The sequence below is a fragment of the Corythoichthys intestinalis genome, chromosome 15, assembly GCF_030265065.1.
Source record: "Corythoichthys intestinalis isolate RoL2023-P3 chromosome 15, ASM3026506v1, whole genome shotgun sequence".
Lineage (NCBI taxonomy): Eukaryota > Metazoa > Chordata > Actinopteri > Syngnathiformes > Syngnathidae > Corythoichthys > Corythoichthys intestinalis.
Genome location: NC_080409.1, coordinates 46,868,597 through 46,886,481, shown reverse-complemented (window position 1 = coordinate 46,886,481; position 17,885 = coordinate 46,868,597). Strand labels below are relative to the sequence as shown.

Genomic DNA, 17,885 nt, shown 5'->3' with positions numbered 1-17,885 from the left:
TTACCATGCCAACATCAATGTTGACACCAAGGACAGCTAAGGGAGACGGGGGGCTTGCTATTGGTGATCATAAGGCAGTGCTTCTCAATTATTTTCTGTCCCCCCTCCCCCCAAACTCTGCCGCCACTGTATATAATATCATTTGTCTATAAAATTGCAATTATAAGTACGCCTCAGCCTAGCATTGTGTCCTTTTTTTCTATTAAAGAAAAAAAAAGTAACAGATCAACTTATAATAAAGTATAACTTTAACATTGTTTTGTTTGTTACAGAAAAGACTTAACGCGCAACAGTTTGCCTGAATTTAAAAGAAAGTCACATCCAAACTGTAAAAATACACTCAAGGCAGTGGCGCCACCAGGGGGTGGCCAGGGGTGGCCACGGCCACCCCACTTGCCAGTATATTGTTAGATTGTTGCAGCATCAGTTATGCATTTCATCCCAAATGAATGCATTTATTTTGTTTTGTTAACTTAAATGTACACCTTATGCCCAATATATACATAACACAATAAAACAGAATTGTTGTGGAAATCAAAATGTTGAATGGACAGTTATGGACTATGCACATCAAATCATTAGTAACGTCAAATATTACACAATACACCAAAGTATATAAGTAGCCGTGTCCTTAAGTCTTTCTGATAGTTTTCCCCTGACCTTTTTACTGCCATAATATAATGAAAACCTGAAATTATGGCTTTAAGTTTTGGCCACGCCAAGATTTTAAGTGGCCCCATCTGGCCACCCCTATGAAAAATTTCTGGAGGTGCCACTGACTCAAGGTACATTTTTGACCATTTGATACTGAAAAAATAAAGTGTAATAAAATCAGTAAATTAAAAAAAAATCAATTTGATTAGAAACATTAACTCATGAGGACAATATGCCAAAAAATTTTGACCGAAAAAACAACTGAATAGAAGAAAAAAAAGTTTCGTTGGACAGAAGGACAGTTTTTATTTTCGCCGCTCACAGTATCACCTCCTTTGCAATGGTGTGGGGTTATTTTGCACTGCGCATGCTAACAGTGCTCACTGGTTTACTGATATAACACTGACAAAGCGGGACGATTGTTGGCAATATTCGGCACGTTTTCAATGAAAAATAATCAAGCGGCTTATCAATGAGATTGGGGTCTAATGTCTTTAAGAGGCGTCTTATTTGATTTGGCTTCCGGCTGTCCGCTATAATCATTTTTAGACACAGTAAACAGTGGTCTTTCGTCATCTCCCACTGTATTAAAAGTCAAAGCCAAAAGGCGAACGGCCTGAAAAAAAGCGCATTCTCGGCGGACGAGGGAGAACCATAGGTGAGGGCGGTCATCGTGACAATCCCAAGCCGAAAATGGCACTTCTCGGGCGGACACGTGAGAACCGGAGAAGACAGTGGGTCGCTGCGTGAGTCCGGTGTTGTGCCGAAAAAAAGGCCGGAAAACGGCTTTCGAAAACAGCGCACTGCTCTTCATATCTCTTTTCTGTGTGAGCTCTTGCTTAGTTCAAAAATACTGCGCGCACTCCGAAAATGAGAGCGCCACTGCCACCCACTGAGTGGATGCGCAAGTACACTTTATTTAAGTACGGCAAAAAAAAAAAAAAAAGCATGTTCCCCGAGGTCACATGCCCCACTATTTGAGAAGTACTGTCATAAGAGGACAAGATACACAAGCGTACTTAAATTGAATGGAGTTTTCCGGTCCATGCAGTAAAGCAATGGTACGCAAACTACAGCCCGCGGCCCGTGAAGCCCCTTTGACTGGCCCTCTAACCTCTCTGCCTTTCACCACTTGAACTGGCCCTATAAAGAAATTGTCTTTGTAATTAATGCAGTGACCACGAACGCATCGCTGGCTGTGCGCTTTGTGACATGGCTGCCACTATGTCCACTTTTTTGTTAATTCTTGCTTCCACTGGCAGGGTTTTTTTGTTTTAGCACCCCAAACACGTTCCGTTTTGCCAAATATTAACACAACGGCAACACTGAATGTGGCAGATTGCTTACTAATGCGGTGCTGGCTGCATAAGAGTATGTCATCAATTTAAGCGTCAATTGACTGATTGGCATAGTCAGCAGGTTCATTTCTTCTTTAGAATCTGGCCCAGCCTGTATTGATGGAATTTCACCTTACTGTGAGTGTTTTCACTCATGTTTACTCTTTTACACTTCAAACAGGGGTGGGGAAGTGGGGGTGAATGTTTTTCAAACTTCACACTACACAAAAATATTACTTACGGTGGGGCAAATAAGTATTTAGTCAATCATTAATTGTGCAAGTTCTCCCACTTGAAAATATTAGAGAAGCCTGTAATTGTCAACATGAGTAAACCTCAACCATGAGAGACAATGTGGAAAAAAAAAACAGAAAACCACATTGTTTGATTTTTAAAGAATTTCTTTGCAAATCATGGTGGAAAATAAGTATTTGGTCAATAACAAAAGTTCATCTCAATACTTTGTTATATAATCGATTCCGTCGGACACTACCTGTCCTACTTTTGCCAATGTTATGAAAATATGTGCCAGCAATAATGTGTTAAAAGAGTATTGTGGATGCCAGTGCCAAACTAATTAGTCACTTCTACTCAGAGGCGTCACGTCCCATTAGGCAAACCAGGCAATTGCCTAGGGCCCCCAGCCAGCAGGGGCCCCCAGAGGGCCAACAGATTTAGCACACGCAGCTTTTCTGCACTGTCGCCGCGACAAGTGTAGGGAGTGTTTCAATACCATGGAATCATTTGGCAGATTATCTAACGATTCTGTTATAAATCCCAACCAGCACTAACCATGTCACGTAGATTATACATGTTTAAGAAAGTCCAATCAGCTATTAATTCCACATGATTGTTTAAAGCGTGACTCACCAAGTACTCTCTGGAAAGTCCTTGCCGAGTTGTTTTACGTTGATTTTCACAGGTCACCTCATTATTCATGTGAATACTTAAAGAAATTGTGATCCCCCCCCCCCCCCAAAAAAAAGTCTATTAATGGGTCTATCGTATTCCTCGTCGAATACTCTATAACAGGGGTCCCCAAACTTTTTCCTGTGGGGGCCACATAACTTTTCCCTTCTCTGATGAGGGGCCGGGGTCAGTTTGTAACAGTAAAGTGTGACAATTGCAGGAGTGCCTAAATGTAAAAATTAGGGCTGTCAAACGATTAAAATTTTTAATCGAGTTAATTACAGCTTAAAAATTAATTAATCGTAATTAATCGCAATTCAAACCATCTATAAAATATGCCATATTTTTCTGTAAATTATTGTTGGAATGGATAAGACACAAGATAGATATACATTCAACATACAGTACATAAGTACTATATTTGTTTATTATAACAATAAATCAACAAAATAGCTTTAACATTATTAACATTCTGTTAAAGCGATCCATGGATAGAAAGACTTGTAGTTCTTAAAAGATAAATGTTAGTACAAGTTATAGAAATTTTATATTAAAACCCCTCTTAATGTTTTCGTTCTAATCAAATTTGTAAAATTTTCAATCAAAAAATAAACTAGTAGCACGCCATTGTTTATGTCAATAATTACACAATGCTCATGGGTGCTGAAGCCCATAAAATCAGTCGCACCCAAGCGCCAGCAGAGGGCGACAAAACTCCAAAAAACACAAGTAACAAGTTGGCATTGCACTGTGCTGTCATTTTAATCTGTTTGAGCGGGGCATGTGCGTTAATTGCGTCAAATATTTTAACGTGATTAATTTAAAAATTACCGCCCGTTAACACGATAATTTTGACAGCCCTAGTAAAAATGTATTGTTTTTCAGAAAGCCACAATCAAATAACCCTTTTTGGATTCTTCACGAAACAAAAGTAAATAAAATAATAATATGTAATAATAATAATAATAAATAACAATAACTGAAAAAGAGGGTTAATTTGACTGGGGATCCCACTGTGTCTGTGTGGTATAAAGCCGGTGACGCTATGGAGTTGTGACTCCAATCAGAGAATCAACAGGCGACGTTCAGGATTTATTTATTTCCTTTAATGATGATGAAAGGATTATGAGATTTATTTTGTTGTATTGTAGTTTCTGTGAATACAAGATAACCAAATAACATGTCAGTAATATAATATATATAACCTATAAACATATACTGTATTATAAACATATCTAAATTAACAGGAACAACATTGAATATAATGTAAATGAAATACACTGCTTACATAATGCATACATTGCTAATCATTCACAATAATGAGCATACACATTAAGCAGGAAAATAACTAACAATTTAGATAAGTGAATTGGCAACAAACAAAATTCAGCCTCCACCATGTAGCCAAAGGGGCCAACGATTACCATTAGCGATTAGCGCTAGCGGCTAACGGTTAGCACATGGCGGCTAGCGGTTAGCTCGTGGCGGCTAACAAATACAAGGGACCCTAAGCAGGTAACTCATCTGCCAAACGTGTTTATGCACTGCCAAGGCACACTTCTGCAATACACCCACCTCTCTCCATCTGACAACCAATTTCACACAAAGGTATATACCACCGCATCCGATGGTGGTATTTTTGTGTTGCTACTCTTTCTTCTATTGCTAGGGTGACCATATTTTGATTTCCAAAAAAGAGGACACTCAGCCCGGCCTCAAGATAATTGAATTTTACTCGAAGTTCACTCGAAGATGCCTATATCACTTTAATATATTTAAAGTGTGCCCCCTCACTCTGGATGGAAAAATGCAGTTTGAAAAAAAATAAATAAATAATGACTTTAAAAAAAAATATATATATATATATATATGTGTGTGTGTGTGTGTATGTGTGTATATATATATATATATATATGTACATATATATATATACATATAATATATAATGCAGACCCATAGAAATGTAGTCCAGTCAAGACACATACACACAGTAGGCTATGTGCCAACTAAACATTTTTATAAATTACTATCACGACAATTGTCCTTGACAAATTGTTATTCCCATTCAGTTGATATTCTCATTCAATGTTCTAGATTGCAGACAAACAAAAACCGAAATAAACTGACAAACTATTCAACCAGCATGTTTCCAAACGTAGCAGTTAAAACTACGTTTCCCATAATGCCTAGCGCGGTTTAGCTTACTGATAGCTAGCTGAGGCAAAAATCAAACTTTGCTATAAAAGTTTACAATCATCGGCAGCTCAACGATGCGACACCAAATGGGATTTTACAGTCAAAGCTCCGACAGAAGTCAACAGTTGCCATTATATACGTATTTATCGTAAAAAGCTTCAGGCGTTGTGGCCATATCGTCAACCCAGTAGATGGCGGTAATGCCTCATGATAGGGTAAACTGCCAACAAAAACAAGAAGAACTACTCCTTTCCTCCCTACTACTAGGAGCCATGACATCGCAGGCAGGCGCTGCCACCCAGCGGCCGGAGGGATTCTCTTCAAATTGGTCCCGTGAAAAATCATAAAAACCGGACATTTTTATGAATTTATAAAACCCGCCCGGACCACGAGGATACTACGTGAAAGTAGGACTTGTCCGGGCAAAAGAGGACATTTGGTCACCCTATCTATTGCTCCAAGCCCAACTGTCCCCCGAACTTGCACATGCTCGAAGGGCCCCATGTTGCTTGTTGCCTGGGGCCCCTGGGGACCCTTGCTACGCCTCTGCTTCTACTGCTACACAAAAAAAGCCATCAGTCCTGCTTGTGGTCACTTTGGTCTGGCTCATGAAATTCTGTTATACGCCTGACCTGATCCTGGCCCCTCTATGACAGTCAGAAAGCATACTGTGGACCCCAGAGAAAAAAGTTTGGAGACCCTTGCAGTAAAGTCTGATATTTTGACACCCAAGGCTAAATGGACTTTTGTATTTTGGCAGTGGTGTTAGTTGTAGCATGCTTTACAATGTTTGCTGACAAAAAAGCTTTGAAATGCACAGCAAACATAACAAACCAAATCTCCCGCATGCAGTATGCCAAAGCAGATCTCTCTGAAGAGTTTATCAGTGTGCTGCTGGCAGGGATGAAATGAAGCATCTGATCTTTCTGTTGCGGGCGCTCCGGCTTTGGGGAATCGGGACGTACTCGCAGACTGATGAGTCGGCAGAGATCTTATTAGCAAAGTCAGTGTGTATTATTCCAACAGCTGGCGGATGCTTGTGTTGCTGAATCTTATTAAACTATTTTTATATCTCACTCAATCATCTTTTAATATTTGACAACTGTAGTGCGTGTCGACATACTGCTAAACAATCTGAAGAACAAGGATTCTTTTAAGCATTTTTGCGTCATTTTGCTCCCCTAGTGTACTCAATTTACAGTAAGCTGTTGCATATTTTTTGGCTCATGATTCAAATGTTGTAAAGAGTACCACTTCATATTTGTACTCAAGTAAATATACACAAAAATGTACTGAAGTACAATAACGAAGTACTTTTACTTCGTTACATTCTAGAGCTGAAACGATTACTCGAATAATTCGAGGAACTCGATTTTAAAAATTGATCGAGGAATTTTCTCGTTTAATTTTGCCAGCTCTAAGTAGGATGTCTTGCCCGGACTACTTTTAATGTGGCAAAACGCACGGATGTCACGTCCATAGAGGAAGAAGGGCGAGGCTACGGATGTATTTGATTTCAACCACACATGAATATAGAGGTAACAACGAAGAAGCTGACGAAAGCGAAGAGAAAGGCACAAAGAAAAAGCAGAAAATGTCAAAAGTGTGCGAGCATTTCAAGATGGACACCAAGGCGAACACTGTTTCGTGTATTCACTGTAAGACAGCGCTTGCACAACACTACCCCTGCCCGGCTATAAGCAGATTTTACAGGGAAGCCAGACCCCCCCCCCCCCCAACCCCCGGTGGCCGAAAAGTGTCACTGCATGTAATTGACTTTCCTATATATGATTTTAAAATTCAGAATTTTCCGGTAAAATAGTGTCCATAAAAGTTGTAAAGCAATAAAACAAACAACAAAAATCAATGAAATGAACAAAAATAAAATTATAATGAGTAAAAATTATTTTTCGAACTGATCATGTGACTATTGTAATGATATGAGCAAATTGTAAATGCTTGTTCGATTAGTAATGTCTGCTCATCCCAGCACACGGAAGTCAGAGATACGAAGCAAGCTAGAGACAGCTGATAGAAAACCCCCCGCTGGACAGTTAATGTTGATGATGCCTCTCTTCTGTTCTGTAAGTAAAGATCTGTCAGTCAACCCTTTCAGTAAGTTGTCTTATTCAAGAAACCCACAAAGTAACACAGCTAGCACCTTAGACGGTCATTTGCTTTGCTTAGCCAAAACCAACTGAGGTATGAAGAGGCAAGATGGATATGTAATTTTTTCAAACCTAAGCTTTCAAAAGCGACAACAACTACTGAGCAAGAACCAAGGATTGAAAATGTGGACCAACAAAAAAAAGAGAGCACCGCAAAAATGGTGAGCGGAGTTTCAATTTGCCCCACTAAAGACCCTAATTGTACAACAAGTTTTGCACCCTTATATTTTATTAAAAACTTAATACAGTGATCCCTCATTTTTCACAGTTAATGGAGACCAGAACCCGCTGCGATAAGTGAAAAACCGCGAGGTAGCGCACCCCTCAGTTTTAGCATTGGAAATACATACATACAAACTTATATATATATATATATATATATACAGTGCCTTGCAAAAGTATTCGGCCCTCTTGAACCTTGCAACCTTTCGCCACATTTCAGGCTTCAAACATAAAGATATAAAATTTTAATTTTTTGTCAAGAATCAACAACAAGTGGGACACAATCGTGAAGTGGAACAAAATGTATTGGATAATTTAAACTTTTTTAACAAATAAAAAACTGAAAAGTGGGGCGTGCAATATTATTCGGCCCCCTTGCGTTAATACTTTGTAGCGCCACCTTTTGCTCCAATTACAGCTGCAAGTCGCTTGGGGTATGTTTCTATCAGTTTTGCACATCGAGAGACTGACATTCTTGCCCATTCTTCCTTGCAAAACAGCTCGAGCTCAGTGAGGTTGGATGGAGAGTGTTTGTGAACAGCAGTCTTCAGCTCTTTCCACAGATTCTCGATTGGATTCAGGTCTGGACTTTGACTTGGCCATTCTAACACCTGGATACGTTTATTTTTGAACCATTCCATTGTAGATTTGGCTTTATGTTTTGGATCATTGTCCTGTTGGAAGATAAATCTCCGTCCCAGTCTCAGGTCATGTGCAGATACCAACAGGTTTTCTTCCAGAATGTTCCTGTATTTGGCTGCATCCATCTTCCTGTCAATTTTAACCATCTTCCCTGTCCCTGCTGAAGAAAAGCAGGCCCAAACCATGATGCTGCCACCACCATGGTTGACAGTGGGGATGGTGTGTTCAGGGTGATGAGCTGTGTTGCTTTTACGCCAAACATATCGTTTTGCATTGTGGCCAAAAAGTTCAATTTTGGTTTCATCTGACCAGAGCACCTTCTTCCACATGTTTGGTGTGTTTCCCAGGTGGCTTGTGGCAAACTTTAAACGAGACTTTTTATGGATATCTTTGAGAAATGGCTTTCTTCTTGCCACTCTTCCATAAAGGCCAGATTTGTGCAGTGTACGACTGATTGTTGTCCTATGGACAGACTCTCCCACCTCAGCTGTAGATATCTGCAGTTCATCCAGAGTGATCATGGGCCTCTTGGCTGCATCTCTGATCAGTTTTCTCCTTGTTTGAGAAGAAAGTTTGGAAGGACGGCCGGGTCTTGGTAGATTTGCAGTGGTCTGATGCTCCTTCCATTTCAATATGATGGCTTGCACAGTGCTCCTTGAGATGTTTAAAGCTTGGGAAATCTTTTTGTATCCAAATCCGGCTTTAAACTTCTCCACAACAGTATCTCGGACCTGCCTGGTGTGTTCCTTGGTTTTCATAATGCTCTCTGCACTTTAAACAGAACCCTGAGACTATCACAGAGCAGGTGCATTTATACGGAGACTTGATTACACACAGGTGGATTCTATTTATCATCATCGGTCATTTAGGACAACATTGGATCATTCAGAGATCCTCACTGAACTTCTGGAGTGAGTTTGCTGCACTGAAAGTAAAGGGGCCGAATAATATTGCACGCCCCACTTTTCAGTTTTTTATTTGTTCAAAAAGTTTAACTTATCCAATAAATGTTGTTCCACTTCACGATTGTGTCCAACTTGTTGTTGATTCTTGACAAAACAATTAAATTTCATATCTTTATGTTTGAAGCCTGAAATGTGGCGAAAGGTTGTTGCAAGATTCAAGGGGGCCGAATACTTTTGCAAGGCACTGTGTATATATATATATATATATGACATTGTTTTACTTTTTTCCGCAAAGTATAATTTGAAAAAAAAAAAAAAAATTGTAAATATAAATATTATGGGTGACAAACGATTAAACATTTTAATCGAGTTAATTACAGCTTAAAAATTGATTAATCGTAATTAATCGCAATTCAAACCATCTATAAAATATGCCATATTTTTCTGTAAATTATTGTTGGAATGGAAAGATAAGACACAAGACGGATGTAGACATTCAACATACAGTACATAAGTACTGTATTTGTTTATTATAACAAATCAACAAGATTGCATCAACATTATTAACATTCTCTTAATGCGATCCATGGATAGAAAGACTTGTAGTTCTTAAAAGATAAATTTTAGTACAAGTTATAGAAATGTTATATTAAAACTCCTCTTAATGTTTTTGTTTTATTAAAATTTGTAAAATTTTCAATCAAAATATGTCAGGGAAATGCGGGAAGGCAGGTGGTGTGGACCCAATTGCAGGGAAACAAAAAGCAGCAAGGCAGGTGGAGGTGAACTCAAAAAACGTTTTAATAATAACTAACCAAAAGCACAAAGTACAACCAAAAGGACTGGTGATCAAAAAGGCAATGTTCAAACCAAAACTTACTGAATCGGAGGGACTGGTACACGAGGGCTTGGACAGGACTTGAAATTGACATTGACATAGACAATGACGCAACAAGGAGTGAAAAGAAACTGGGAGCTTATATACACACGCACACACAGACAAGGAGTAACGACACAACGAGGAACAGGTGAGCACAGGAGGATGCAGGTTGGAGGATACACTAGGAGGAACAACAGGTGAAATCAATGGGCAATCACAGGGACAAGTCACACTAGGAGAAAACCAACACAAAACCTAACAAAAAATAAACTAGTAGCTCGCCATTGTTGATGTCAATAATTACACCATGCTCACTCATGGTACTAACCCATAAAATCAATTGGACCCAAGCTCCAGCAGAGGGCTCCAAACACCAAAAAACAAGAGACAAGCGGAGATTACACTGTACTGTCATTTTAATCTGTTTGAGCGGGGCATGTGCGTTAATTGCGTCAAATAAATATAATAAATTAATTACCGCCCATTAACGCGATAATTTTGACAGCCCTAATAAATATATATTCTAATAAATAGTTTTTAAGTACTTGTAATATTTATGATAAGTTTTAAACATGTTACTGTCCAACTGAATTATTTTTAAACAACACTAAAGCAGAAAAATGCTTGGCTTTATTAAATGCTTCGTAGAGTGAGTCCACTCAAATCTGCTCAAGCTGCTTACTTACACACAATGAGTTGCCACAGCAACTGTTTCACAAGTTAAACGATGATTGACGCATGCGGTGCTTTCAAGTTTTTTTCTCTTGCAAGATCAAAGATTAACCGTCTTTCAATCATTGTTAACTTTAGTAAGTTACTCCAGTGCACACGCTGCCTGACCAACAAAGAACAGGGAGAGAGAGGGACGGAGGGAGCAAGAGAGACTACGCGATCGGCTCGGGACAGCTCATGTGTATTTTATTTTTTAATCGGAAAAAAAAATCGCGATGAACTGAGGGCGCGAAGTTTGAAGCGCAAATTAGCAAGGGATCACTGTAAAGCTAGCTGTCAATTTTAGCTCGGTAGTCATTGATGGATAAAAAAAACAAGTAGCACTGGTGCCTAATATGCTCCAATACAGCAGGTATCAAACATTTATTTTGAACACTGTGAGAACTCAAAATCCTACCAGGACTTACAATTTAGACTTAAACTTAAACTTAACTAGAACTTAAAAAGAGCTTGACACAAATGGAAATTCAATTGAAACACATGGGGGAAAACATCTAAATTTTAAGTGATGTGTGTTATCAAGCGTAAAGACATTTTTAGGTAAAATATAAGATCTTATAAAAAAATATATATCAGTTTTTTTGAGTGAAAGCAGTAAATTTGTTGTTTTTTCTAGTAACATTTAAGATGCAATTGTTGGCTTTTTTCAACAATGTACATCTAAAAGAAAGACATAGATTGTCGAAAAGTTGGTTCAATATTAGATGAAATGTCTTGTTTTCTCATGTATATTAATAATGCTTTTTGACCTCGAAAAAATGTTTTATCTGATTACTCGATTAATCGATGGAATTTTCAGTAGAATACTCGATTACTAAAATATTCGAAAGCTGCAGCCCTATTACATTCCACCACTGAAAAAGTGACATATTTGCATTTTGTTAATAAAACCTATTCAAAACTATTTATAAATTTTTTTTTTTTAAACTACTCATGTTTTGTGTCTTGCTTCTGAACTACCCTTAGATACAAAACACTGTCTAATGAAAAGGTAGTTCATTTGTGTCAAGGAATTCTGTTGATGCGATGCATGTCGACTGAGACAAGTTAGGGTTGAAATTGTGGCACATCCTTCCTCAGCTATTTGTTGAGGGTTACTGTATGACCCTTAATAGTAATTTATGATTGACAAAATGTTGTAAAGGCCATGGAACATTTTCTAAAAAGCTATACACATCAGTCATTTTAATAGCTGCTATGTCAAAAATTGCCATCACGTAACAGATAAGGCAACCAAACCACTACTGTGCCTCACCCATCGATTCGTAGCTTGGCCTGGTGCTCCCAAACCAAAAGTCACATGGTAGTTTCACTCAATATCACTGACCTGAATTTCCAGCAGCTTTCCAGCGCCAGCCATATCAATACACATTTCATTCCAGATGACGTCCACAAATGCAGCCCGTGTGATGGTAGCTGTTGATCTATCGCACAGAGGAGAAAAACAATTGACAGCCAATGAAAGTAGGTTTGTTGACATGAAATTGACAAACAGACTCAAACCTCTCCGGGTTCTCATTGGGTAATCCGCAGGACAAGTGGAAGTGTGTCACACTGCGAGAGCCCTGCTCCGGGCAATTAGGCCAGGCAGTTCAGAGAGAACAGAAAGCTGTCGGAACTCTGCGCAACCAAGCCTGACATGGTTCACTTGTGTGTGTCCATATCAGACGATGGTCTCCGGCTCGAGTCAATAAAAAAAGAATCACCCAAGCAGGCGAGAAGAAGAGCAAAAAAGAGTAGCATGGCTACTTTGGAACGACAACCAAGATCCAGAAGGGCTGCTTCTCGGCGGGACCGTGGCTCTTGTTCTTCCACCGCATCTTGCCCCGTTTTTTCTGGACCGTATAGCGACCAGGAAGAAGACCCTCCGCTACGTCGTCAATCATCTCCGTTAATTAAAGGTTCCTTCTCAAGTCTCCACAATGCTACCAAACCCAGCCAGAAAAGACCTTCTTCTAGCCTCCAAGGTTCTGTGACCTCTCTTCAGGGATCATTACCAAGCTTGCAAGGATCTCTTCCAAACTTCTCCCTGCCAAGACTGAAGGGATCTATTTCTCGGTTGAGGAGGCGATCGTTGAGCAGCCTTGACAACTCCAGCTCAGGCCCAAGTGAGCGGAGTACCAGCCCGAGTTTACAAAGCGGCATTGGGAGCTCAAGCGACGATGATGGGAGTTGGGATACTAACAGTTGGAGCTCAGGTGCTACCTGCCTTTTCCGGACAAAGGAAGGTAGCACGGAGAAAGCAGACCAATCAGATGCGATACCTTGCAATACCGAGCAGGTGTCCACGAATGCAGTGGTGGAGCCTGAAATTATTTACCAAAATCTAATCTTTACATGCCCTACTTCTAAAACAGAAACTAAAGATTTGGAGAAAAAAGACACAGTGGACCAAAGCCCTCCTGTGTCTTGTCCAAACAAGGAACCCTCAACGGTCGCAACTCCTCACAAAGAAAAGAAGAAAGAAGACAGACGCAAGTTCTCGCAGTTCCTCAACGAGGTGACGGGGAGGGTGCTGAAATCCAGCGGTGGTCCTTCACAACCACAGTCCACATTACGACAGCGTTACCCATCTCCTCCGCCTGCGCCATCAGCCTCAACTCTATCCCCAGTGACATCGTTTCATCCAACCCCGACAAACTTATCGGCATCACCTTCAAGCTTGTGGTGCAGCCCCACCAGCTCCAACCTACAGACCATTAATGAATGCGATTCAAAGGACATCGTAAACTCCATCCACCAGTGGAGCAAGACTTTACCCAGCTGCAAAGTCTTGGAACCAGTGGACATGTTGAGAAAAACAAAAGGGGAAAGTCCTTCATACCGAGAACATGGCATGGATCTATGCACAAAGTTACAGTCGCAGGCCTCCACCGGGAGGCTTTATCTTGAGACGGACATTGACAGAGTGAGGCAACTTGATGAACTCGTAGCTAATGGTTCTTTGATGAAAGAGACGAATGAGAAGCATTTGGAAAAGGCTTTGGAGAGAGGCAGAGACAGGGAGGACAGAAGTCCTTGGGAGAGAAATGGAGTCTTGGCGGTGGAGAAAACAAAGGAAGCCGATCAAAGCAGGGAACGTTTTTGGGAGAAAGAAAAAGTGACAGAAAGAGGGAAGGAAAAGGACATGAAAATCATTCGTAACAGTTACGACCCAAAGTGGGCTTCAAGTGGAAGGACTAATCCGTGTCCTGCCTTTAAGTGGCCAGACGGTTTTCCAAGAATGTCCTACAGGTCAATCTCACTGCCCAGAGCAGTTAATGTCACGGTAAGCGCAATCCACTCATTTATTTAAAATGAGTCCAGACCAATTTAGTCCTAAGTAGTGATGTCCCTCAAGCGATCGGAAACCAGGTCCGATTTTCAGAGGATCAGATTTGGGTAAAAAAGAGATTGGGATTTTTAAATATATTTATTTGTTTTTGAAGTATTCACTTATTGGCTACCATTGGTGGCCTTCATAATTATAATGAATTTGATGTCTATAGCTCAGTGGCGCCTCCAGGGATTTTTCATAGGGATGGCCAGATGGGCCCACTTAAAATCTTGGGGTGGCAAACCAGAACTAAAAGCCATAATTTCAGCTTCTTATTATGGTGTTGCAGTAAAAAGGCCAGAAGAAAACTATCAGAAAGACTAAAAAAGCACATGCCTACTGATATACTTTGGTGTATTATGTGGGGCAAATTCAGTGGGGCAAATAAGTATTTAGTCAACCACTAATTGTGCACGTTCTCCCACTTGAAAATATTAGAGAGGCAAAACTTAACAATTTTCTAATTCCCCCGTGAATTGGTCAAGAATATCTAGTCAAATGTCCAACACATATAATTATGGTTATGGACTTATGGTAAGAGACCCTCTTAAAATTTCAAATTTTTTTCATTTTAGTCATGTGTCCCCACGTACCTCACATTTTTCCAATAGGTTAAAAACGAAGTTGTTGAAAATCCACGTTAACCCTGCAATGCACAGCAGATTTGTGTTCCGACCATTTGAAAAAATTATGAAAAAAGTTTCGTTTTGCACACACATCAACGCTACTTCTTCAACTTGAAGCACTTTTTTCTTTGTTTTGTTTTACGATTTGACGTAATCTCCGCCGAGTCGATTGACATTCACGCGCCAGGTTGTTTGTGAAAGGGCCACGGTAAAGGTCTCATTTTAATTCCCATTTAAATGCATTAGCGTGTTTTTTTTTTGGGCTGGCCTCTCAGCTTTCCAACAATGCAGAGATGGCAAAGAGGAACAACTGACATGCAATATTGAAAATATATTCAACCTTTGCTGCAAATTTGCCTCAAGCTTGAAGTTTTATTTAGGGAGACAGAAATAATGAGATATAGGTTTCACATAAATTTCACTATTGTGTACTAGCTTAGTGGCTGTGTGGAGGTAGAACAGCTTATTTTGGGTTTAGGAGCAGAACTAATACTCAGTGCTGATCCTCTCATTCTCACTTGGTCTTGAGCAACAAAATAAATAAATTCCAAGTATATAACTTCAGACTAGCTTTACCTAAACTATGAGTAAGAATGTTACATCAAAATTCAGTTAGCATCATGCCTTTTCAGGTCCCCTTAAATATTTAATATGACTGAGATCAGATCTTAAGGCCATTCTAAAGCAGGGACTTGGTTATTCGATTACATAATGTAAAATTATGCATACATTATAAGCATAAATATATACTTTGCTTCAGGTAATTATTCATTTGGCTTTCAAGATGAATCTGGAAATTGCACTCAAGGATGAACCAACTACAGGTAGACCCTGGGTTACGACCAGTGTTCGGCACGTTACTTTAAAAAAGTAATTAGTTATAGTTACTTACTATTTCTTCTAAAAAGTAACTGAGTTAGTAACTGAATTACTCTATAGTAAAAGTAACTAGTTACCAGGGAAGGTAACTATTTCCATTACTTTAAAAAGTTGTTGTATGTCAAAGAATTTGAAATTTTCTGAATAGTATTCGAGTCAGTTGAATAGAGAAAAACAGACAGGTAGTTGTGTTATAGAACCTTGTAATTTTTATTGCACCTCACCAGCAGCAGATTTATCCTACACTTGAAGTGCAACAAAAGTAAACAGTAAGATTTTTTACTGACATTTTACTTTTTTTTACTTAGTAACATTTTATAATGTTACTAAGTAACGCATTACTGTAATCTGATTACTTTCTTTCAGTAATGAGCAATCTGACGCGTTCATTTTTCCAAGCCAGTAATCTGATTAAAGTTAGTTTCCTCGGTGCCTGTGTGTTACTATTTTGTTGTTGCCTCATACTGTATGGAGAATGAAGAATATTGTACGTCGAACCCTTTCTTTTATCCCAGGCGATAGTAGGTAGTTTTATTTACCTGACATGTTTCGGCGGGCACTTCCGCCTTCGTCAGAGGGTCACTGATGTTGGTGTGATGCATCTTTATCAGCTGATGGATGAAGGCGTGACTCACCTGCCAGAATGACTGGCAATTAATTGAAAATACTGTGTTTTCCTGTTCAGTATGCATTATCATCACCAAGTGGGCGTTGTCCTTGTAGATGCAACAATATAATAGTTTTTTTATTTTTTATTTTAGGGCTGTCAAACGATTAAAATTTTTAATCGAGTTAATCACAGCTTAAAAATTAATTAATCATAATTAATCGCAATTCAAACCATCTATAAATAAGCCATATTTTTCTGTTAATTATTGTTGGAAAGGAAAGATAAGACACAAGACGGATATATACATTCAACATACTGTACATAAGTACTGTATTTGTTTATTATAACAATAAATCAACAAGATGGCATTAACATTATCATTCTGTTAAAGCGATCCATGGATAGAAAGACTTGTAGTTATTAAAAGATGAATGTTAGTACAAGTTATAGAAATTTTATATCAAAACCCTTCTTAATGTTTTCGTTTTAATAAAATTTGTAAAATTTTCAATCAAAAAAATAAACTAGTAGCTCGCCATTGTTGATGTCAATAAATGCACAATGCTCATGGTGCTTAAACCCATAAAATCATTCGCACCCAAGCGCCAGCAGAAGGCGACAAAACACCAAAAAACACAGGTAACAAGTGGACATGACACTGTGCTGTCATTTTAATCTGTTTGAGCGGGGCATGTGCGTTAATTGCATCAAATATTTTAACGTGATTAATTTTAAAAATTAATTACCGCCCGTTAACGCTGTAATTTTGACAGCCCTAGTTTTTTTTTTTTTTTACTAAAAATAGTCACTTGCCCTAAACTTTTCATGAATGACGAATCCATACACCGTGTGTGATTTTTTTTTTTTTTCTGTAAATTATCAATGGAATGGAAAGATAAGACACAAGACGGATATATATACATTCAACATACTGTACATAAGTACTGTATTTGTTTATTATAACAATAAATCAACAAGATGGCATTAACATTATTAACATTCTGTTAAAGCTGTCCATGGATTGAGGGACTTGTAGTTCTTAAAAGAAAAATGTTAGTACAAGTTATAGAAATTTTATATTAAAACCCCTCTTAATGTTTTCATTTTAATAAAATTTGTAAAATTTTCAATCAAAAAATAAACTAGTAGCCCGCCATTGTTGATGTCAATAATTACTTACACAATGCTCACGGGTGCTGAAGCCTATAAAATCAGTCGCACCCAAGCGCCAGCAGAGGGCGACAAAACTCCAAAAAACACACTTAACAAGATGCCATTTCACTGTGCTGTCATTTTAATCTGTTTGAGCGGGGCATGTGCGTTAATTGCGTCAAATATTTTAACGTGATTAATTTTTAAAAATTAATTACCACCCGTTAACGCAATAATTTTGACAGCCCTAATAATTACCATTTCAAAGTAAGATTAATAACACTGACAAGGAGTGAACAGAAACTGGGATCTTAAATAAACAGACAAGGGGTAACGAGACTATGAAGTACAGGTGGTTGATACAAAAGGCAGCGGATTGGTGGATACACAAGGAGCAGGTGAAATCAATGGGTAATCACAATAACAAGACACACTAGCGCACAAACTTGACAAGACTTAACTCAAGGCATGACAGGTAGGGAAAACACATTTTATATGGTGTGTGTTAACTTAAATTTGACCTTAATGGCCATTGGTTAGTTTATTTTTTTCTCTCAGAATTGTTAAAAAATGACCCAAGAGATTTACATGACACATTGTGGAGGGGCTGGTCATCCACTCCTTATATCATTGACAACGATTTTCCAATAATATATG

At 38.8% G+C, this 17,885-nt stretch overlaps 1 protein-coding gene across 1 annotated transcript in view; it reads left to right on the top strand.

Moving 5' to 3' along the window:
* LOC130931535 (brain-enriched guanylate kinase-associated protein) overlaps positions 1–17,885 on the top strand; it is a 272,836-nt gene that overhangs the window by 105,889 nt on the left and 149,062 nt on the right. The window contains exon 5 of the mRNA XM_057860428.1: positions 12,028–13,913. Within this exon, the coding sequence (XP_057716411.1) occupies positions 12,285–13,913 (1,629 nt within the window). The 5' untranslated portion in view covers positions 12,028–12,284. The remainder of the gene's footprint in view (positions 1–12,027; positions 13,914–17,885) is intronic.